Below are 15,107 nucleotides of genomic sequence, written 5' to 3'. Positions count from 1 at the left end.
AAGGGATTTAACAGGGTAATTGAGAGAGGACTGAGTATTCTTGTTGTATAGCAAATGTTTTTTTCCACCTTATTATTTGTCATGTCAATATTATATGTTCACTAGAGGAAAACTAGAAAATACAGTAAGTTGAAAAGAAAAGAAAAAAATCAGAATTTTGTCACCAAGACTTTTTCATTTTCAGATATGTGCATTGAAAATATTTTTCCCTTTTTAACAAAATTGCAGTTCTTTCACAAGCTCTTTTGTAATCTTTTTCCATTTAACGACACACATGAGACAATGTTCTGTATTAATGAATATAAATCTGTATCTCAGTGGCTGTAATAGCATTCTGTTATGCAGATACACAGCAATTTATTTAACAGGCCCATTTTGGGAGAAATTTTGGTGGTTTCTAAATTTTCTTTATGTGCTGGTAAACATCCCTTCACTTGCACATAATTTCTGCCATAAATTGTCTGGAATACTATTGAATATTTACTGTGTATGACACTGCTAGATTTGATTCTGTCTGGGGAATTATTTACGTTATACTGAGTAGGGTTTTACAGCTATAATGATGTGAACATATGTATATGTGATTAGATACATAATTGTTCACAGTCTTAATGGTGGGTGACCTGTGGCTACACAGAGGTTAAGTGTGCTTTAAAATCACATCATTTTATCATTAGCTACCAGGTGGTCACCAAAACCCACAAGTAGATTTCCAGGTCACAGTTCTCAAGATTTGCCTGCCTGGAAAAAGCACTAGAGGCAGAGTAGCAATTGCAGGCTCTGGAGCCAGTGTGGGCTCACATCTTCCACATACTTGGCCAGTTACTGAATTTCTCTTCATTCATCAGTAGTGAGATGGGGACGATAGTAGGATTGTGATGAGGGTTAAATAAGCCAGTATTTGTAAAGTGCCTGAACAATGCTTGACACATAGAGTAAGTGCCATATAAATATGTGGTAAAATTTAAAGTTAAAAAGAGCTCCATTCAATGGTGGAGGGAAGCAACAACCCGGGAGTTAGGCACCATCCAGTAACGCCTCAGGAGTCAATGGTGCCATCCTAGTAGCAGTGGGATGGCTCTTTACCAAAAGTTCTTCTCTCAGATTGCTTAAAATTTCACTAGTAGAGATGAATCTTGGCTAGCATGACAGTTTGTCTTAAATTACTGGCAATACATTAATAGATTCTTGTGAGATTAAAAAGTACTGATTCAGCTCAAGTCCCCATTGATCCTTCTATCCCAAATCCCAGTTCCCTCTCTGAGGCAAAACTCGCTGAGAAGTCTAGTGTATTCTCTTCCCAGACCTTTCTCTGTGCACTTACATATTATATGTGTGTATATGGAAATATGTAGAGGTTTTTGCATGTTTTCTCTCTCTTTTTTTTCTCTCTCCTCCTCTTCTTCCACCTTCTTTTTTTAAACAAAAATGACATGTTGTTCGGCAACTTTCTTTTCCTCACTTTCTTTTAAAATGTAAATGTGAGCTGTGAGCATGGCTCCCAATTCCAGTGAATTACTCTGTGCTGTTCTTGCTGTCCTGGGACCAGCCTGGTAAGATCTGCATTCTGATGGCTTTAGGGTAAGGTACCTAGAGTACCAAGACCTGGGGGGGGGGGAAGTGAGACCTGTGCCTGGCCAGGGAGAGGGACTGCCTGCCGAATGAGAGGTCCTAAGGGCAGAAAAGTAGACAAATGCTGCCCCCTTTACATCCTTGCCTCTTATCATAAGACTGCTTCCCTGAAAAGAGTATCCAAAAAAACACAATATGTAGCAAGGGGTAGGAAAAAGAGATAAAACTCGTGATTAAAAGCTCCTGAAGTGGGCTTCCATGGTGGCGCAGTGGTTAAGAATCCACCTGCCAATGCAGGGGACACGGGTTCGAGCCCTGGTCTGGGAAGATCCCACGTGCAGCGGAGCAACTAAGCCCGTGTGCCACAACTACTGAGCCTGCCTGCGCTCGACAGCCCATGAGCCACAAATACTGAGCCCACGTGCCACAACTACTGAAGCCCATGTGCCTAGAGCCCGTGCTCTGCAACAAGAGCAGTGGAAGTGGAAGCCCATGCACTGCAAGGAAGAGTGAGCCCCTGCTCACTGCCACTAGAGAAAGCCCGCACGCAGCAACAAAGACCCAACGCAGCCAAAAATAAATACATTAAAAAAAAACAAACCTAAAAAAAAACAACTCCTGAAGTGGAGTTTTGGCTGTTTTAGGACTAGGAAAGGAAAGCTAATAGGGAAAAGGCATTGAGTCTGAGCAGAGCTGGGCCCGCTCTTCTGCATCTCAGTCCAGGAATTGGAGAATTCCAGCTCCGTCCTTTAGAACAGGCCCTGTTGTGATAGCCTGGAGGACTCGGGACGATTCATATGTAAATATGGGAAAGCCTGGGGGAAATGCCTACCCTATTCAAAGGATTTTAGGGGGTTGTGGAGCATTCCAGAGCTCTGGGAAGATTCTGCTCTGGCTGCCAGCCCTTCCACCCGTGGGAACATTTGCACCAGAATTTTGGCGCTGCAGGTACGTTCCGGGGTTGCTGGAGCCTCACAAAAGCAGGTAGAACAGTTAGCCGCCTCATTCAAGTGCCGCTTGGGACCTCGCCGGGGTTCAAAGATTCTCCCCAGCAAAGACGGAGCCAGCTTTCAGAGGCAAGGGAAGAGTGAGCGGCTTTTCTCTTTAACTCTGCTTTGGAATGTGGTTGGTAGAGTTGTGGGAAGCTGCAGGTTAACTGAATCGCTTCCTAGGAACACTGAGGTATGAGCCTGGGACCATGCACTAACCTGAGGGGGTGAGGATATCTTGAGAAGGAATGGAATGGGGACTTTGCGGGGGAGGGGATGGGGTGGGACAAAAGAAAAAAAACAACCCATCCCTAATTGCTTTATCACAGTAGTAAGTTTGTGCAGTCAGCCCCAGCTCCTAACGCCTCCCGGGCCGCCCTAGGAAGAAAGTGGGGCTAGTCTGCAACTTTTATTGTTAGGCTGGTACTGGGCCTCAGTTTCCTCCATGTGCTTCCGCATCCCCAGATTTTATTGTTCTTATAGAAAAGTGGAACTTTATGGTATCTGAACCATTTCTCCTCGGTGCATTTTACCTTAACCTGGTACAGGTAGCACTTTCTGGCCCGTTGTGGGAGAACTAACTTGTGTTGAGTAATTACCTTGTTTAATTTGCTCAACAGTTCTGCAAAACAGGTATTATTATCCTCATTGTACGTATGAGGACGTTGAGGCCCAGAGGTGAAAATGGACTTTCTCAGGGTTCCCCCAGTTAAAGAGTGGGGGAGTGCGCGATTCAAAGGCTTTCAGGGTGAGGGGCCCCCTCTCTCACTTTGGTGTCCCAGATAGTAAAATTGTTGATCATTTTTCCCCCCTAGGGTATATTTGGAATAATGGAAAAACAATTTTACATTTGCAGCTATTTCAAGCTAGGTATTCCTAGTTTGATTTAATCCTTTAGTATTAATTCATGTGTGTGTGGAGCCTGGAGGTCACCTGCATCTTCAGAAGCACCTAGCATTTTGTTAAAACTGCAGATCCACCCAGATTTGCTGAATCAATCTCAGGGGTGATGCCCAGGAAACACAATTTACCAAAAACACCCCACAGGGATTTTTGATCGAGCTAAACTGTTTTCCTTTTTGTTTTTTAAAATCTGTTCCAGAATTTATAAATCTACCTGCAGGGAAAAAATAGCATGCTGATATTTTAGAAGAATTGTTACCATTTCTTTTTCTCTTTTTAAATATAAATGAAAATCTAATTGTGTCTCTTAGGTTGTAAGTTGCTGACTTCTAATTGATGAGTGCTTGCTGGTATTTTATGCTTTCAAGTATTATAATTAATAGAACTTTGATTCCTGAGAGATAATAGTTTCCAGGGAATTTTTAAGATTTGAAGCAAATAGGCCCTGACCTTTTTTTTTTTTTTTCGGTACACGGGCCTCTCACTGTTGTGGCCTCTCCCGCTGTGGAGCACAGGCTCCGGACGCGCAGGCTCAGCGGCCATGGCTCACGGGCCCAGCCACTCCACGGCATGTGGGATCTTCCCGGACCGGGGCACGAACCCGTGTCCCCTGCATCGGCAGGCGGACTCTCAACCACTGAGCCACGAGGGAAGCCCCGGCCCTGACCTTTTTAAATTGAGATTCCAGGCTAGAGAGGCAGAATGGTGCAGGATTAAGTGGATTTAAATACAGGATTTGGATTTAAATATATTTAGATTCAAATTCCAGAACTGCCATTTACTCATCACATAGGCTGGGACAAGTTGGTCAGTCTCTCAAAGGCTAGGTTTTCTTATCTGTTAAATGGGAATAGTAATACTACTTTAGAGTTTTGATGTGAATATTAAATGAGTTCAGGGACATAACTCGTAAAGCACCTAGCACGTGGTAGGAATTCAGTGAGTGTTCTCCCTTTCCAGAGCTTTTTAGTCCTGTGTTTAAGGTGAATTTCTCTTCTCAACTTACAGCTTCTGAAACCATATTTGGGTCTGAAATTCTGTAGCTTTGAAATCACGAAGAAAATTTAAAATAAGGCCATTGAAAATCAATTTTTTGTACACTACAATTAATTTAATCATGATTTACTTAATTTCTGATGAAATAAGAGTTATGCTTGAAATTTTGTCATTCTACCAAAAAAGAGAAATTTTCTAATTATGTCTTTTTAAGTTTTATTTTGAATAATATCAAATTTATAGAAAATTGCAGTGGTACACAGATCCTCCTTTATTCACATTTGCCAGTATTTAACATTATGCCATATTTTTGTTTTCATTTTCTCTCTCGCTCACTTTCTCCCTCTCTCTCTACACACACACACACACACACACACTTTTTTTTCTTTACTGTTTGAGACTAGGTTGCATATATTATGCCCCTTAGTAAGTGTCAGTGTGTAATATGGATATTTTCATACATGACCACCATAGATGTGCCATGTCAGGAATTTTTTTATTAAAAAAATTTTTAATACAATTTTTAAAGGTTACTTTCTATTTACAGTAATTCGAAAATATTGGCTGTATTCTCCGTGTTGTACAGTACATCCTTGAGCCTATCCTATACCCAGTAGTTTGTGCCTCCCACTCCCGCACCCTTTTATTGCCCCTCCCCGCCCACACTGGTAACCACTAGTTTGTTCTCTGTATCTGTGAGTCTGCTTCTTTTTTGTTATATTCACTAGTTTGTTGTATTGTTTAGATTCCACATATAAGGGACTTCCCTGGCAGTCCAGTGGTTAAGACTCGGAGATTCCAGTGCAGGGAGCGCAGGTTCAATCCCTTGTCAGGGAGCTAAGCTCCCATGTGCTGCCTGGAGCAGCCAAAGAAAAAGATTCCACATATAAATGATATTATACAGTATTTGTCTTTGTCTGATTTATTTCACTTTGCATGATGCCCTCCAAGTCTATCAGTGTTACTGCAAGTAGCAACGGTTTGTTCTTTTTTTATGGCTGAGTAGTATTCCATTGTGTGTGTGTATATGTATACACACCACATCTTCTTTATCCATTCATCTGTTGATGGACACTTAGGTTGCTTCCATGTCTTGGCTATTGTAAATAATGCTGCTATGAGCACTGGGGTGCATATATCTTTTTGAATTAGTGTTTTTGTTTTTTTCAGATATATACCCAGGAGTGGAATTGGTGGGTCATATGGTAGTTCTGTTTTTAGTTTTTTGAGAAACCTCCATACCGTTTTATACAGTGGGTACACCAGTTTACATTCCCACCAACAGTGTAGGAGGGTTCCCTTTTCTCCACATCTTTGCCAACGTTTGTTATTTGTGTTCTTTTTGATCATAACGATTCTGACAGGTGTGAGTTAATATCTCATTGTGGTTTTGATTTGCATTTCCCTGTGATTAGTGATGTTAAGCATCTTTTCATATGCCGTCTGCATTTCCTCTTTGGAAAAATGTCTATTCAGTTCTTCTGCCCATTTTGAAATAGCGTTTTGTTTTTTTTTTTAATATTTATTAATTTATTTGGTTGCACCAGCGGGCTCCTTAGCTGTGGCATGCAAACTCTTTGTTGTGGCATGCATGTGGGATCTAGTTCCCTGACCAGGGATCGAACCCGGGCCCCCTGCATTGGGAGCGCAGAGTCTTCTCCACTGCGTCACCGGGGAAGTCCTGCGTTGTTTGTTTTTTTGATGTATAGTTGTATGAACTGTTTATATATATTGGATATTAATCCCTTATCGGTCATATCATTTGCAAATATTTTCTCCTTTCAGTAGGTTGTCTTTTCATTTTATCAGTGATTTCCTTTGCTGTGAGAAAGCTTTTAAGTTTAATTAGGTCCCGTTTATTTTTGCTTTTATTTCCTTTACTTTAGGAGATGGATCCAAAATATTTTGCTGCAATTTATGTCAAAGAGTGTTCTGCCTGTGTTTTCCTCTAAGAGTTTTATAATATCTGGTCTTACATTTAGGTCTTTAATCCATTTTGAGTTATTTTTGTATATGGTGTTAGAGAATGTTCGAATTTCATCCTTCTACATGTAGCTGTCCATTTCAGGAAATTTTTAATTGGTTTAATCATACACCCAATCTATAGTCTATATTCCAGTTTCATCAGCTTGTCCTATTAATGTCCTTTGTAGCAATTTTTTCCCCAGATCAGGATTCAGTTCAGGATCACACATTGCATTTATTTGTCATCTCTTCAGTTATCTTTTCTTCCTTCTTTCTTTCTTCCTTTTTTTTTTTTCCTGGCTGCACCATGTGCATGTGGGATCTTAGTTCCCCAACCAGGGATGGAATCCACACCCCCTGCAGTGAAAGCTTGGAGTCTTAACCACTGGACTACCAGGGAAGTCCTTCAGTTACCTTTAATTGGGAATTGCTCCTCAGGCTTCCTCTGTCTTTTATGACATGACATTTTGAAGGATGCAAACCCCTAGGTTTGTCTGATGTTTCCTCAAGATTCATTTCAGATTATGCATCTTTGACTGTCTTTCTATATAGGGATATTGTGTTATTTCTAGACCTGACATTTGGTAGCACATGATGTCTATTTGTCCCTAATTGGTCGTGTTAATTTTGATTACTAGGTTATGGTGTAACCCACTTCTCCACTCTAGAGTCACTTTTTCATTTTTGTAATAAATAATTTTTAATAACTAGTTCAAAACTATGTAGATATCCCGATCATCATCAAAACCCTACCACCAACACCAGAATCATTCACTGATGGTTTGTTCCTGAACCAAATTTTATTCCGATGATTGCAAAATACTGATTTTTCTAATTCCATTGTTCTGTATTTATTAGCTGACATTCTACCATAAGAAAGAGCTTTCTCTTCTCCTCCATTTATTTATATACTTATATACTATCAATAAGAGCTCGTGGATTCTTATTTTAGTCAATGGATTACAATGCTTTGCTGTGCTTAGTTATTTTGATACTCAAATTGTACAGATTTGGCCAGTGGGAGCTACTTCAAGTTGGCTCCATGCCCTTTCCACATGAAGAATTCTGGTTCCTTTTACTGAAGAGTGGTTTTTAGAAACCAGAATCTGGGTTACACTTTTTAAACATTGGAATTCCTAAATTCTTAGAGAAGGAGCAGTGGGGAAGGTTTTTGGAGACTATAATCTGCTGTGAAAGCCTAGTTTTCCGTAAGTAGTTTGAACACTTGTGTTTTTGCTTCTTAGATCTGGGTAAAAACATTCTTGTAATCATACTCAGACTTGCTAGTATGTTTACTTACCAAATTTGTCATTTTTTAAAGTGGATCTTAAGGAATTTGAAGTAAACAGCAGAGATTGCTTCACTGTTGAAATTTTCTCAGTTGTTTATTTTAGCATTTAACTTTCATTTTAAATGAACAAATGCCATCTCATGCATAATAGTTCTCTCCTCATATGTATCTAAGTAACAGGTATTTGTAAAAGCTAATGACAAAATACATATTTGTTTTCATTCTTAGATCATGTGGTGTGGTTTTATAGAGGTTTTTTTCATTGAAAATACTATTAAAGAACTTCCTACTTATAGGACATTTATATCTTCCAGGACATTTGAAGTAGCAAAACTTGCTTGTGAGTCTTCATTAATGTTTTTTTGGTTGTTGTTGTTGTTGTTTTATAAATTTATTTTATTTTTTTATTTTTGGCTGCGTTGGGTATTTGTTGCGGTGCGCGGGCTTCTCATTGCGGTGGCTTCTCTTGTTAGGGAGCACAGGCTCTAGGCAGGTGGGCTCAGTAGTTGTGGCTTGTGGGCTCTAGAGTGCAGGCTCAGTAGTTGTGACCCATAGGCTTAGTTGCTCCGTGGCATATGGGATCTTCTCGGACCAGGGCTCAAACCTGTGTTCCCTGCATTGGCAGGCGGATTCTTAACCACTGAGCCACCAAGGAAGTCCCCTTCATTAATGTTTTGATAGGGAGAATCTAAACAGTTTTTACATATTTTATTACATGCTAATATTAATCCACCATCACAGTAACTGGAATAAGGTGGGCCCTACAGTCACCCAGATCTCAGACAGATAATTCCTACCTAATTTTTGTCTTTCCCTTAGTTGGCATTATTATGTTCCCCATAATATTATTTTTAATGTGCTGTATCAGTATTTGTAACTTCCAGCTTGGTATTTCTGCTGCTAAGTTCATGAAACGGGTTTTATACCTAACTAAGTGAAAGCAGTTCTTTTTATTTATTTATTTATTTATGGCTGCATTGGGTCTTCGTTGCTGCACGCGGGCTTTCTCTAGTTGTGGCAAGGGGCTACTCTTCATTGCAGTGTGCGGGCTTCTCACTGTGGTGGCTTCTCTTGTTGCGGTACACAGGCTTCAGTAGTTGTGGTGCGCGGGCTCGGTAGTTGTGGCTTGCAGGCTTTAGAGCACAGGCTCAGTAGTTGTGGTGCACGGGCTTAGTTGCTCCACAGCATGTGGGATCTTCCTGGACCAGGGCTCAAACCTGTGTCCTCTGCATTGGCTGGCAGATTCTTAACCAAGCAGTTCTTTTTAAGAACAGCACCTCTTTCCACCTCTTTCCCAAGGAGGTTGTAGACGCTGATTTGTCCTCATAAAATGGGCCAGCTACTTGTTTTTAGGACAGATTCTAGAAATGGTATCGCAGATGGGAGAAGTTCTTTCTGCAGGGATGGCTTTCTAAGCTCTTCATCTTCGTGATTAGAACTGACTTGAGGATCAGATTTCCTGATGATTGACAATTGCGAGACCTTTGGTTCTCAAAGAATGTGTTCTTTTCAACTGAAACTATTGCAGAGGTCTGCTTTTACACCCAGAGCTACTGACCAGTTCTCTTTTCCTTTCTAGAAATGACACTCCTCTCCTCCCAGTCTTCAGCACTAGTGGCCCCTTCTGGGTCTGTGTCCACTGAAAGCCCAGAGCAGAGGATGCTGGAGAAGAGAGCCAAGGTGATAGAGGAACTTCTTCAGACGGAGAGAGACTACATTCGGGATCTGGAAATGTGTCTGGAGCGGATCATGGTACCCCTGCAGCAGGCACAGGTGGGAACTGTGGGAGAAAGTTAGCTTTGCCTTGAACGTGGTTCTCCAAGCCTGATGCATTAGGGTATGGAAGCTTTCACCACAAAGATTTATTGGGTTTGAAATAAAATTTATTGGGTTTGCTGCTCTTAATTCAAGGGCCCCAGTTTACATTTGTCATCAACTTAAGCGTTCACCATCCTGTCACTTATCAAGTCCATTATTAACTTAAGTTACTGCAATAATTCCTAGGACATTTCCTGTTTCTGTGGCTCCTGAAAACAGTTCCAGTGAGTCTGGGATTGTCACTTTACTGGGAGGTTGTGCAATAATATAATGAAGTCTGGGGATGGTGGGTTACCTGGCTGTAGCACCTGATTGTATAAGGTTTATTCCAGAAAGTCTTACTAATATGTGTATGCTAGACACTCTCTTAGATGCCGAAGACAGGGAAAAAACGTTATTGGTATCCCAGGGATTTACAATCCTATTGCTTGTTACTTGACCACTGGGCTCAGCTTGAGTGTGGACTCCTGGAGCAGTCACTCACAGAACTTCTCTAGGATGTGGACGGTGCCATCCGATTTTGGGTACTGGGTGGAATTTGTGTCCCAGTACAATTATAGAAATTGGTTCTACGGTCATTTTACTATGGTAGTGGGGGAGGGGGGAGCAGAAAGTAGTTGGATCAAGGACAGATGGTGACACTAAAGGCGATGTTAGATGTTCCCACTCTGGAAACTTCGTGAGAGTGAGTGAAGATAACCTTGAGCAGCTTTTGTATCATCCTTTGAAGAGATGTTCCTAATGTGAATGATATGCCGTTAATTTTATTTCTCTGCATCTTTGTTTTGTTTTCCTTTCTCAGATACCAAACATTGATTTTGAGGGACTTTTTGGAAATATGCAGATGGTGATTAAGGTCTCAAAGCAATTATTGGCTGATCTGGAAATCAGCGATGCCGTAGGTATGAGCCCCTGCCATTGTTTCAGAGGCAGGTTTTTTTGTTTGTTTGTTTGTTTAATTTCATAGGTAGGAGGCAGGGGAAGAAGGGCCCAGCTGGTAGTTTTGTTAGGAAAATTAAGTGTTAATTACTTAGTTCGAAGGTTATTTGGCCCCTGCTTCTCCTTTTATATACCTTGAGGTGATAGAGGATGCTTGCAATAGAAGAAATTTTTGTTGTCACATGATATGATGTTTTTCAGACCAACAGTTGCAGCCTGTTAGTGGGTCATGAGATCAGTTTAGAACCCAGTAACACAGTGGGTTTATCTTACAGCTAAGGAACCAATCACACTTAGATAAACCGCAGTATTATAGCAGGCTGCTGGCAGATTCGTCCAACTTTGTACAGGAAGAAGACATTGTTATTCTGGTCAGGAACAAACCTGCCGTCTGTCCAGGAAGGAGAATCTATCTCTATTTTCCAAGGCTTTCTGTTTATATTAACACGCTTGGAAATATAATCTGGGACAAGAGCTGTCCCAAGTCATGTAGAAATGCCGTGGAGAATTGATCTTCAAAAAGTTGCCTTTCAGGCTTCCCTGGTGGCGCAGTTGTTGAGAGTCCGCCTGCCGATGCAGGGGACACGGGTTCGTGCCCCAGTCCGGGAAGATCCCACATGCCGCGGAGCGGCTAGGCCCGTGAGCCATGGCCACTGAGCCTGTGCGTCCGGAGCCTGTGCTCCGCAACGGGAGAGGCCACAACAGTGAGAGGCCCGCGTACTGCAAAAAAAAAAAAAAAAAAAAGAAAAGTTGCCTTTCTTGGGAATTCCCTAGCAGTCCAGTGGTTAGGACTCTGAGCTTCCACTTCAGGGCACCTGGGTTCGATCTCTGGTCAGGGAACTAAGAATCCCGCAAGCCATGTGGCCAAAAAAAAAAAAGGATGCCTTTCTTTATTTATAGTCTTATTAATAAAAAAAAAAACTACTGAATGGTCTCTAAAAAAAATTAGCACCCAATATATATTTTTCCAATAAAATAGAAGATATCAGAATGTACTGTAAATAATAACTATAGTTTTTTGAAACTTTTTTCCAATTCTTTGTATATGTATACTGAGTCACGATTTTTTTTTTTATTAATTTACTTTATTTTTGGCTGCGTTGAGTCTTCATTGCTGCACACGGGCTTTCTCTAGTTGCTGCGAGCAGGGGCTACTCTTCGTTGCGGTGCGGAAGCTTCTCATTGCGGTGGCTTCTCTTGTGGAGCACAGGCTCTAGGCTCGTGAGCTTCAGTAGCTGTGGCATGTGGGCTCAGCAGTTGTGGCTTGTGGGCTCTAGAGTGCACGGGTCTAGAGCTCAGCAGTTGTGGCGCACAGGCTTAGTTGCTCCGCGACATGTGGGATCTTCCCGGACCAGGGCTCGAACCCGTGTCCCCCGCATTGGCAGGCAGATTCTCAACCACTGTGCCACCAGGGAAGCCCTGAGTCATGATTTTAAATGTATTTATTCATGTGGGTCATTGTCAAAATGTTTGAAAAACAATTATTTCTTATAAACAAGGGAATTGTGTTAGTTATCTATTGCTGTGTAATAAATTATACTAAAATTTAGTGCCTTAAAACTAGAAACACGTTAGATCACTTTCCTGTGGTTCAGCAATCTGGGAGTGGCTTAGCTAGGTGATTCTGGCTCAGGGTCTCTCATGAGGTTGGAGTCGAACTGTTACCTGGGCTGCTGTCATCTGGGGCTCCATCAGTGATCCAGTTCCAAAAGCTCACTCAGCTCATCAAGCCTCGGTTCCTTGTCATGTGAGCCTCTTCACCATCTTCATGACCTCAGGCTTTCCTCAAAGTGAGTGATCCAGGAGGAAGAGGAAGCTCAAGATGGGAGCCAGCGTCTTCTTTTTTTTTTTTAATTTATCTTTATTTTTGGCTGCGTTGGGTCTTCATTGCTGTGCGCGGGCTTTCTCTAGTTGTGGCGAGCGGGGGCTACTCTTAGTTGGGGTGCTTCTCATTGCAGTGTCTTTTGTTGCAGAGCATGGGCTCTAGGCTTACGGGCTTCAGTAGTTGTGGCTCGCGGGCTCTAGAGCGCAGGCTCAGTAGTTGTGGTGCACAGGCTTAGTTGCTCCCCAGCATGTGGGATCTTCCTGGACCAGGGCTTGAACCCGTGTCCCCTGCATTGGCAGGAGGATTTTTAACCACTGTGCCACCAGGGAAGTCCCCCCAGTGTCTTCTATAACCTGATCTCAGATACTACATACCATCACTTCTGCCATATTCTGTTGGTCATACAGACCAGCTCTGGTGCCTTGTGGGAGGGGTCATCTTATCACTTTGCTATATTATTGGAATCATAGTGACAAGTTGCTACCACAGTTCTAGCCATTCCACTACACACATCACAACGTCTAGCAGAAGGAAAAATTGACCCTGTGTCATTTAATAGTAAGCAGCCTTTCCAGAGCCCCCTCACCAGAATCCTCTTTGTTTCTCATTGGCCAGAGCTGGGTCACATGCATATGCCTACACAGATCACTAGAGAGGGGAGTAGGCTCATGATGTTGACTTAGGCTAGGTGGTATTGACCTGACTTACCTGGGAGAGAAATGGACATAAGAACAGTCACGGCTCTGCCCTCCTGCAGGAATGGCTGTGGGATGTTAGGTGATAGTGCAACTTACATTTCTCTGGTATTTATTGTACTCCACACACCCTTTCAAGGTATGTCAAGCTTTATCACACTTGTTGCCTACAACAACCCTATGAGGTTTAGCTGCTATTAATCTTACTTTACAGATTGGAAACTGAGACTTACAGCAGGAAGTAATTTGCTCAGGGTCACATGGCTAGTACTTGATGGGACTGACATTCAGACTCAGGTCTTTTCTGTCATCTCTGCATAGGCTGTTAAATTCTGTACAGAACAGCTGCAAGAGAAACTGAAGCCTGGGGTCCTGCTCTCAGTTTAATTGGAGAGGTCAGAGGTCAGGGGGGTTGAGGAAGAAGAAGCACACATTGATTAGAGGTAGCCATGGTGACCCCATTTTTATAGAGGTCACCCTATAAAGCATAAAAGCCAATTTATAAGATTTCATAAGGCACTTGAAATAAGTATCTGTAGGTTATTAATTTGAATTATGAAAGAAATGAGAGAAACTGGTATCTGAAAGGAATTAATTATTAATCAAACATTTTTTCAATTTATTTTATTACCTGTGTATTATGACAACAATAAAAGAGGAAATGAAAACAGAATATCCATAATCTCACCCCAATACAATATCAGCTGTTTATTTTTGTTTTTCCCTTCCCCTTCTTGTCCCAAGACAACCGAGGATTTAGGTAGCCGACTGAGATGAGCTGAAGGCGTGCGGGGGATGGGGGAGGAGAGGGCCTAGGAACCGCCTGGCTCAGAGCTTTACAAGGAGGGACAGTGTGCAGTGACCGTGGTATGCAATAGGCGAAGCCGAGGTTGGATGAGAGCACCAGCCTGGGAGCTCCAGTCTTGGTCCACCAGGAGGCCAAGCAGTGCATTCAGTGGAGAATTAATAAAGGACAAGGTTTTGAATGTCTGATAAGGGAAGGTTCTGAGAAGTCAGGGAAGGCAAATTAAAGCTTCGCTGAGCCACTAGCAAAGGGCAGATTGACATGAATTGCATAAGCAATGTTTTATTTTGCTTAAGTTTATTTTAATATATGATACATATTTTATATATATATATATATATATATTTTTTTTTTTTTTTTTTTTTTTTTGCGGTACGCGGGCCTCTCACTGTTGTGACCTCTCCCGTTGCGGAGCACAGGCTCCGGACGCGCAGGCTCAGCGGCCATGGCTCACGGGCCCAGCTGCTCCGCGGCATGTGGGATCTTCCCGGACCAGGGCACGAACCCATGTCCCCTGCATCGGCAGGCGGACTCTCAACCACTGCGTCACCAGGAAACCCTGAGTATATTTTAAATGTAACTTATTTTTAATACATTCACATGGCACAAAATTTGAAAGGTACCAAGAACTGCTTAATGAAAACTCTTCTATCTGTCCCCTGCCACCCAGCTCTTCTCAACCAGAAGCGACTAATGTTACCAGTTTTCTTACATCTCCTTCCAGAGATAGTTTATCATAACAGCAATTACATATGTATTTCTCTACCCTGGTCCCCCATCCCCACTTTAAAAATTTATATAAACAGTAGCATACTATTCAAACTGTTCTGCACTACGCCTTAACTCCCCTTTTAATAAAAGTATGCCTTCCAAGCAGTTTTTATGATCCAGGAATAAAAATGGAAAAGTATACAGTGAGCGGATAACTTGGTGAAAATCCAGGGTAAACCAGGATGCTGGAAAAAGCATCATTGAATTAACTTATAAGCCTGATTGGAGAAGGATTCTAGTTACAGCCAGAACAGGGTCCACAGGGAAGGAGAGAATGGTAGGTGTTCAGGGCTTGGATGATTTAGAAGACGAGGAGGTTGAGATGAGGAAGAAGTACCAGGAGACTCTGGATATGTAGTAGTATCTAAGGAACTGGCTTTTTTATTATTTTAAACATGTCCCACAGAAAGAAATACATTTTACCTAATGACCAGGATACATGTTTGTGTGTGTGTCTGTGCTTACTTTTACTGTGTTCAATGTTTTCTGTTCTTTTCTATTCCATTTTATTTCCTCAAAAATGTGTTGATCATACCCA

The 15,107-nt window shown here is 41.9% G+C and overlaps 1 protein-coding gene across 2 annotated transcripts in view; it reads left to right on the top strand.

Moving 5' to 3' along the window:
- The window catches only part of DNMBP (dynamin binding protein), a gene marked incomplete at its 5' end in the record, with an annotated part of 76,261 nt that overhangs the window by 40,365 nt on the left and 20,789 nt on the right, over window positions 1-15,107 (top strand). For both annotated transcript variants that reach the window (XM_082673605.1, XM_082673606.1), the window contains 2 exons: window positions 9,296-9,489; window positions 10,337-10,436. In XM_082673605.1, coding sequence (XP_082529731.1) covers window positions 9,296-9,489; window positions 10,337-10,436 — 294 coding nt within the window. The remainder of the gene's footprint in view (window positions 1-9,295; window positions 9,490-10,336; window positions 10,437-15,107) is intronic.

This window comes from Grampus griseus (assembly GCF_964374135.1).
Source record: "Grampus griseus genome assembly, chromosome: 16".
Lineage (NCBI taxonomy): Eukaryota > Metazoa > Chordata > Mammalia > Artiodactyla > Delphinidae > Grampus > Grampus griseus.
The sequence above is the reverse complement of the archived record's forward strand: the minus strand, read 5'-3'. Positions and strand labels throughout refer to the sequence as shown.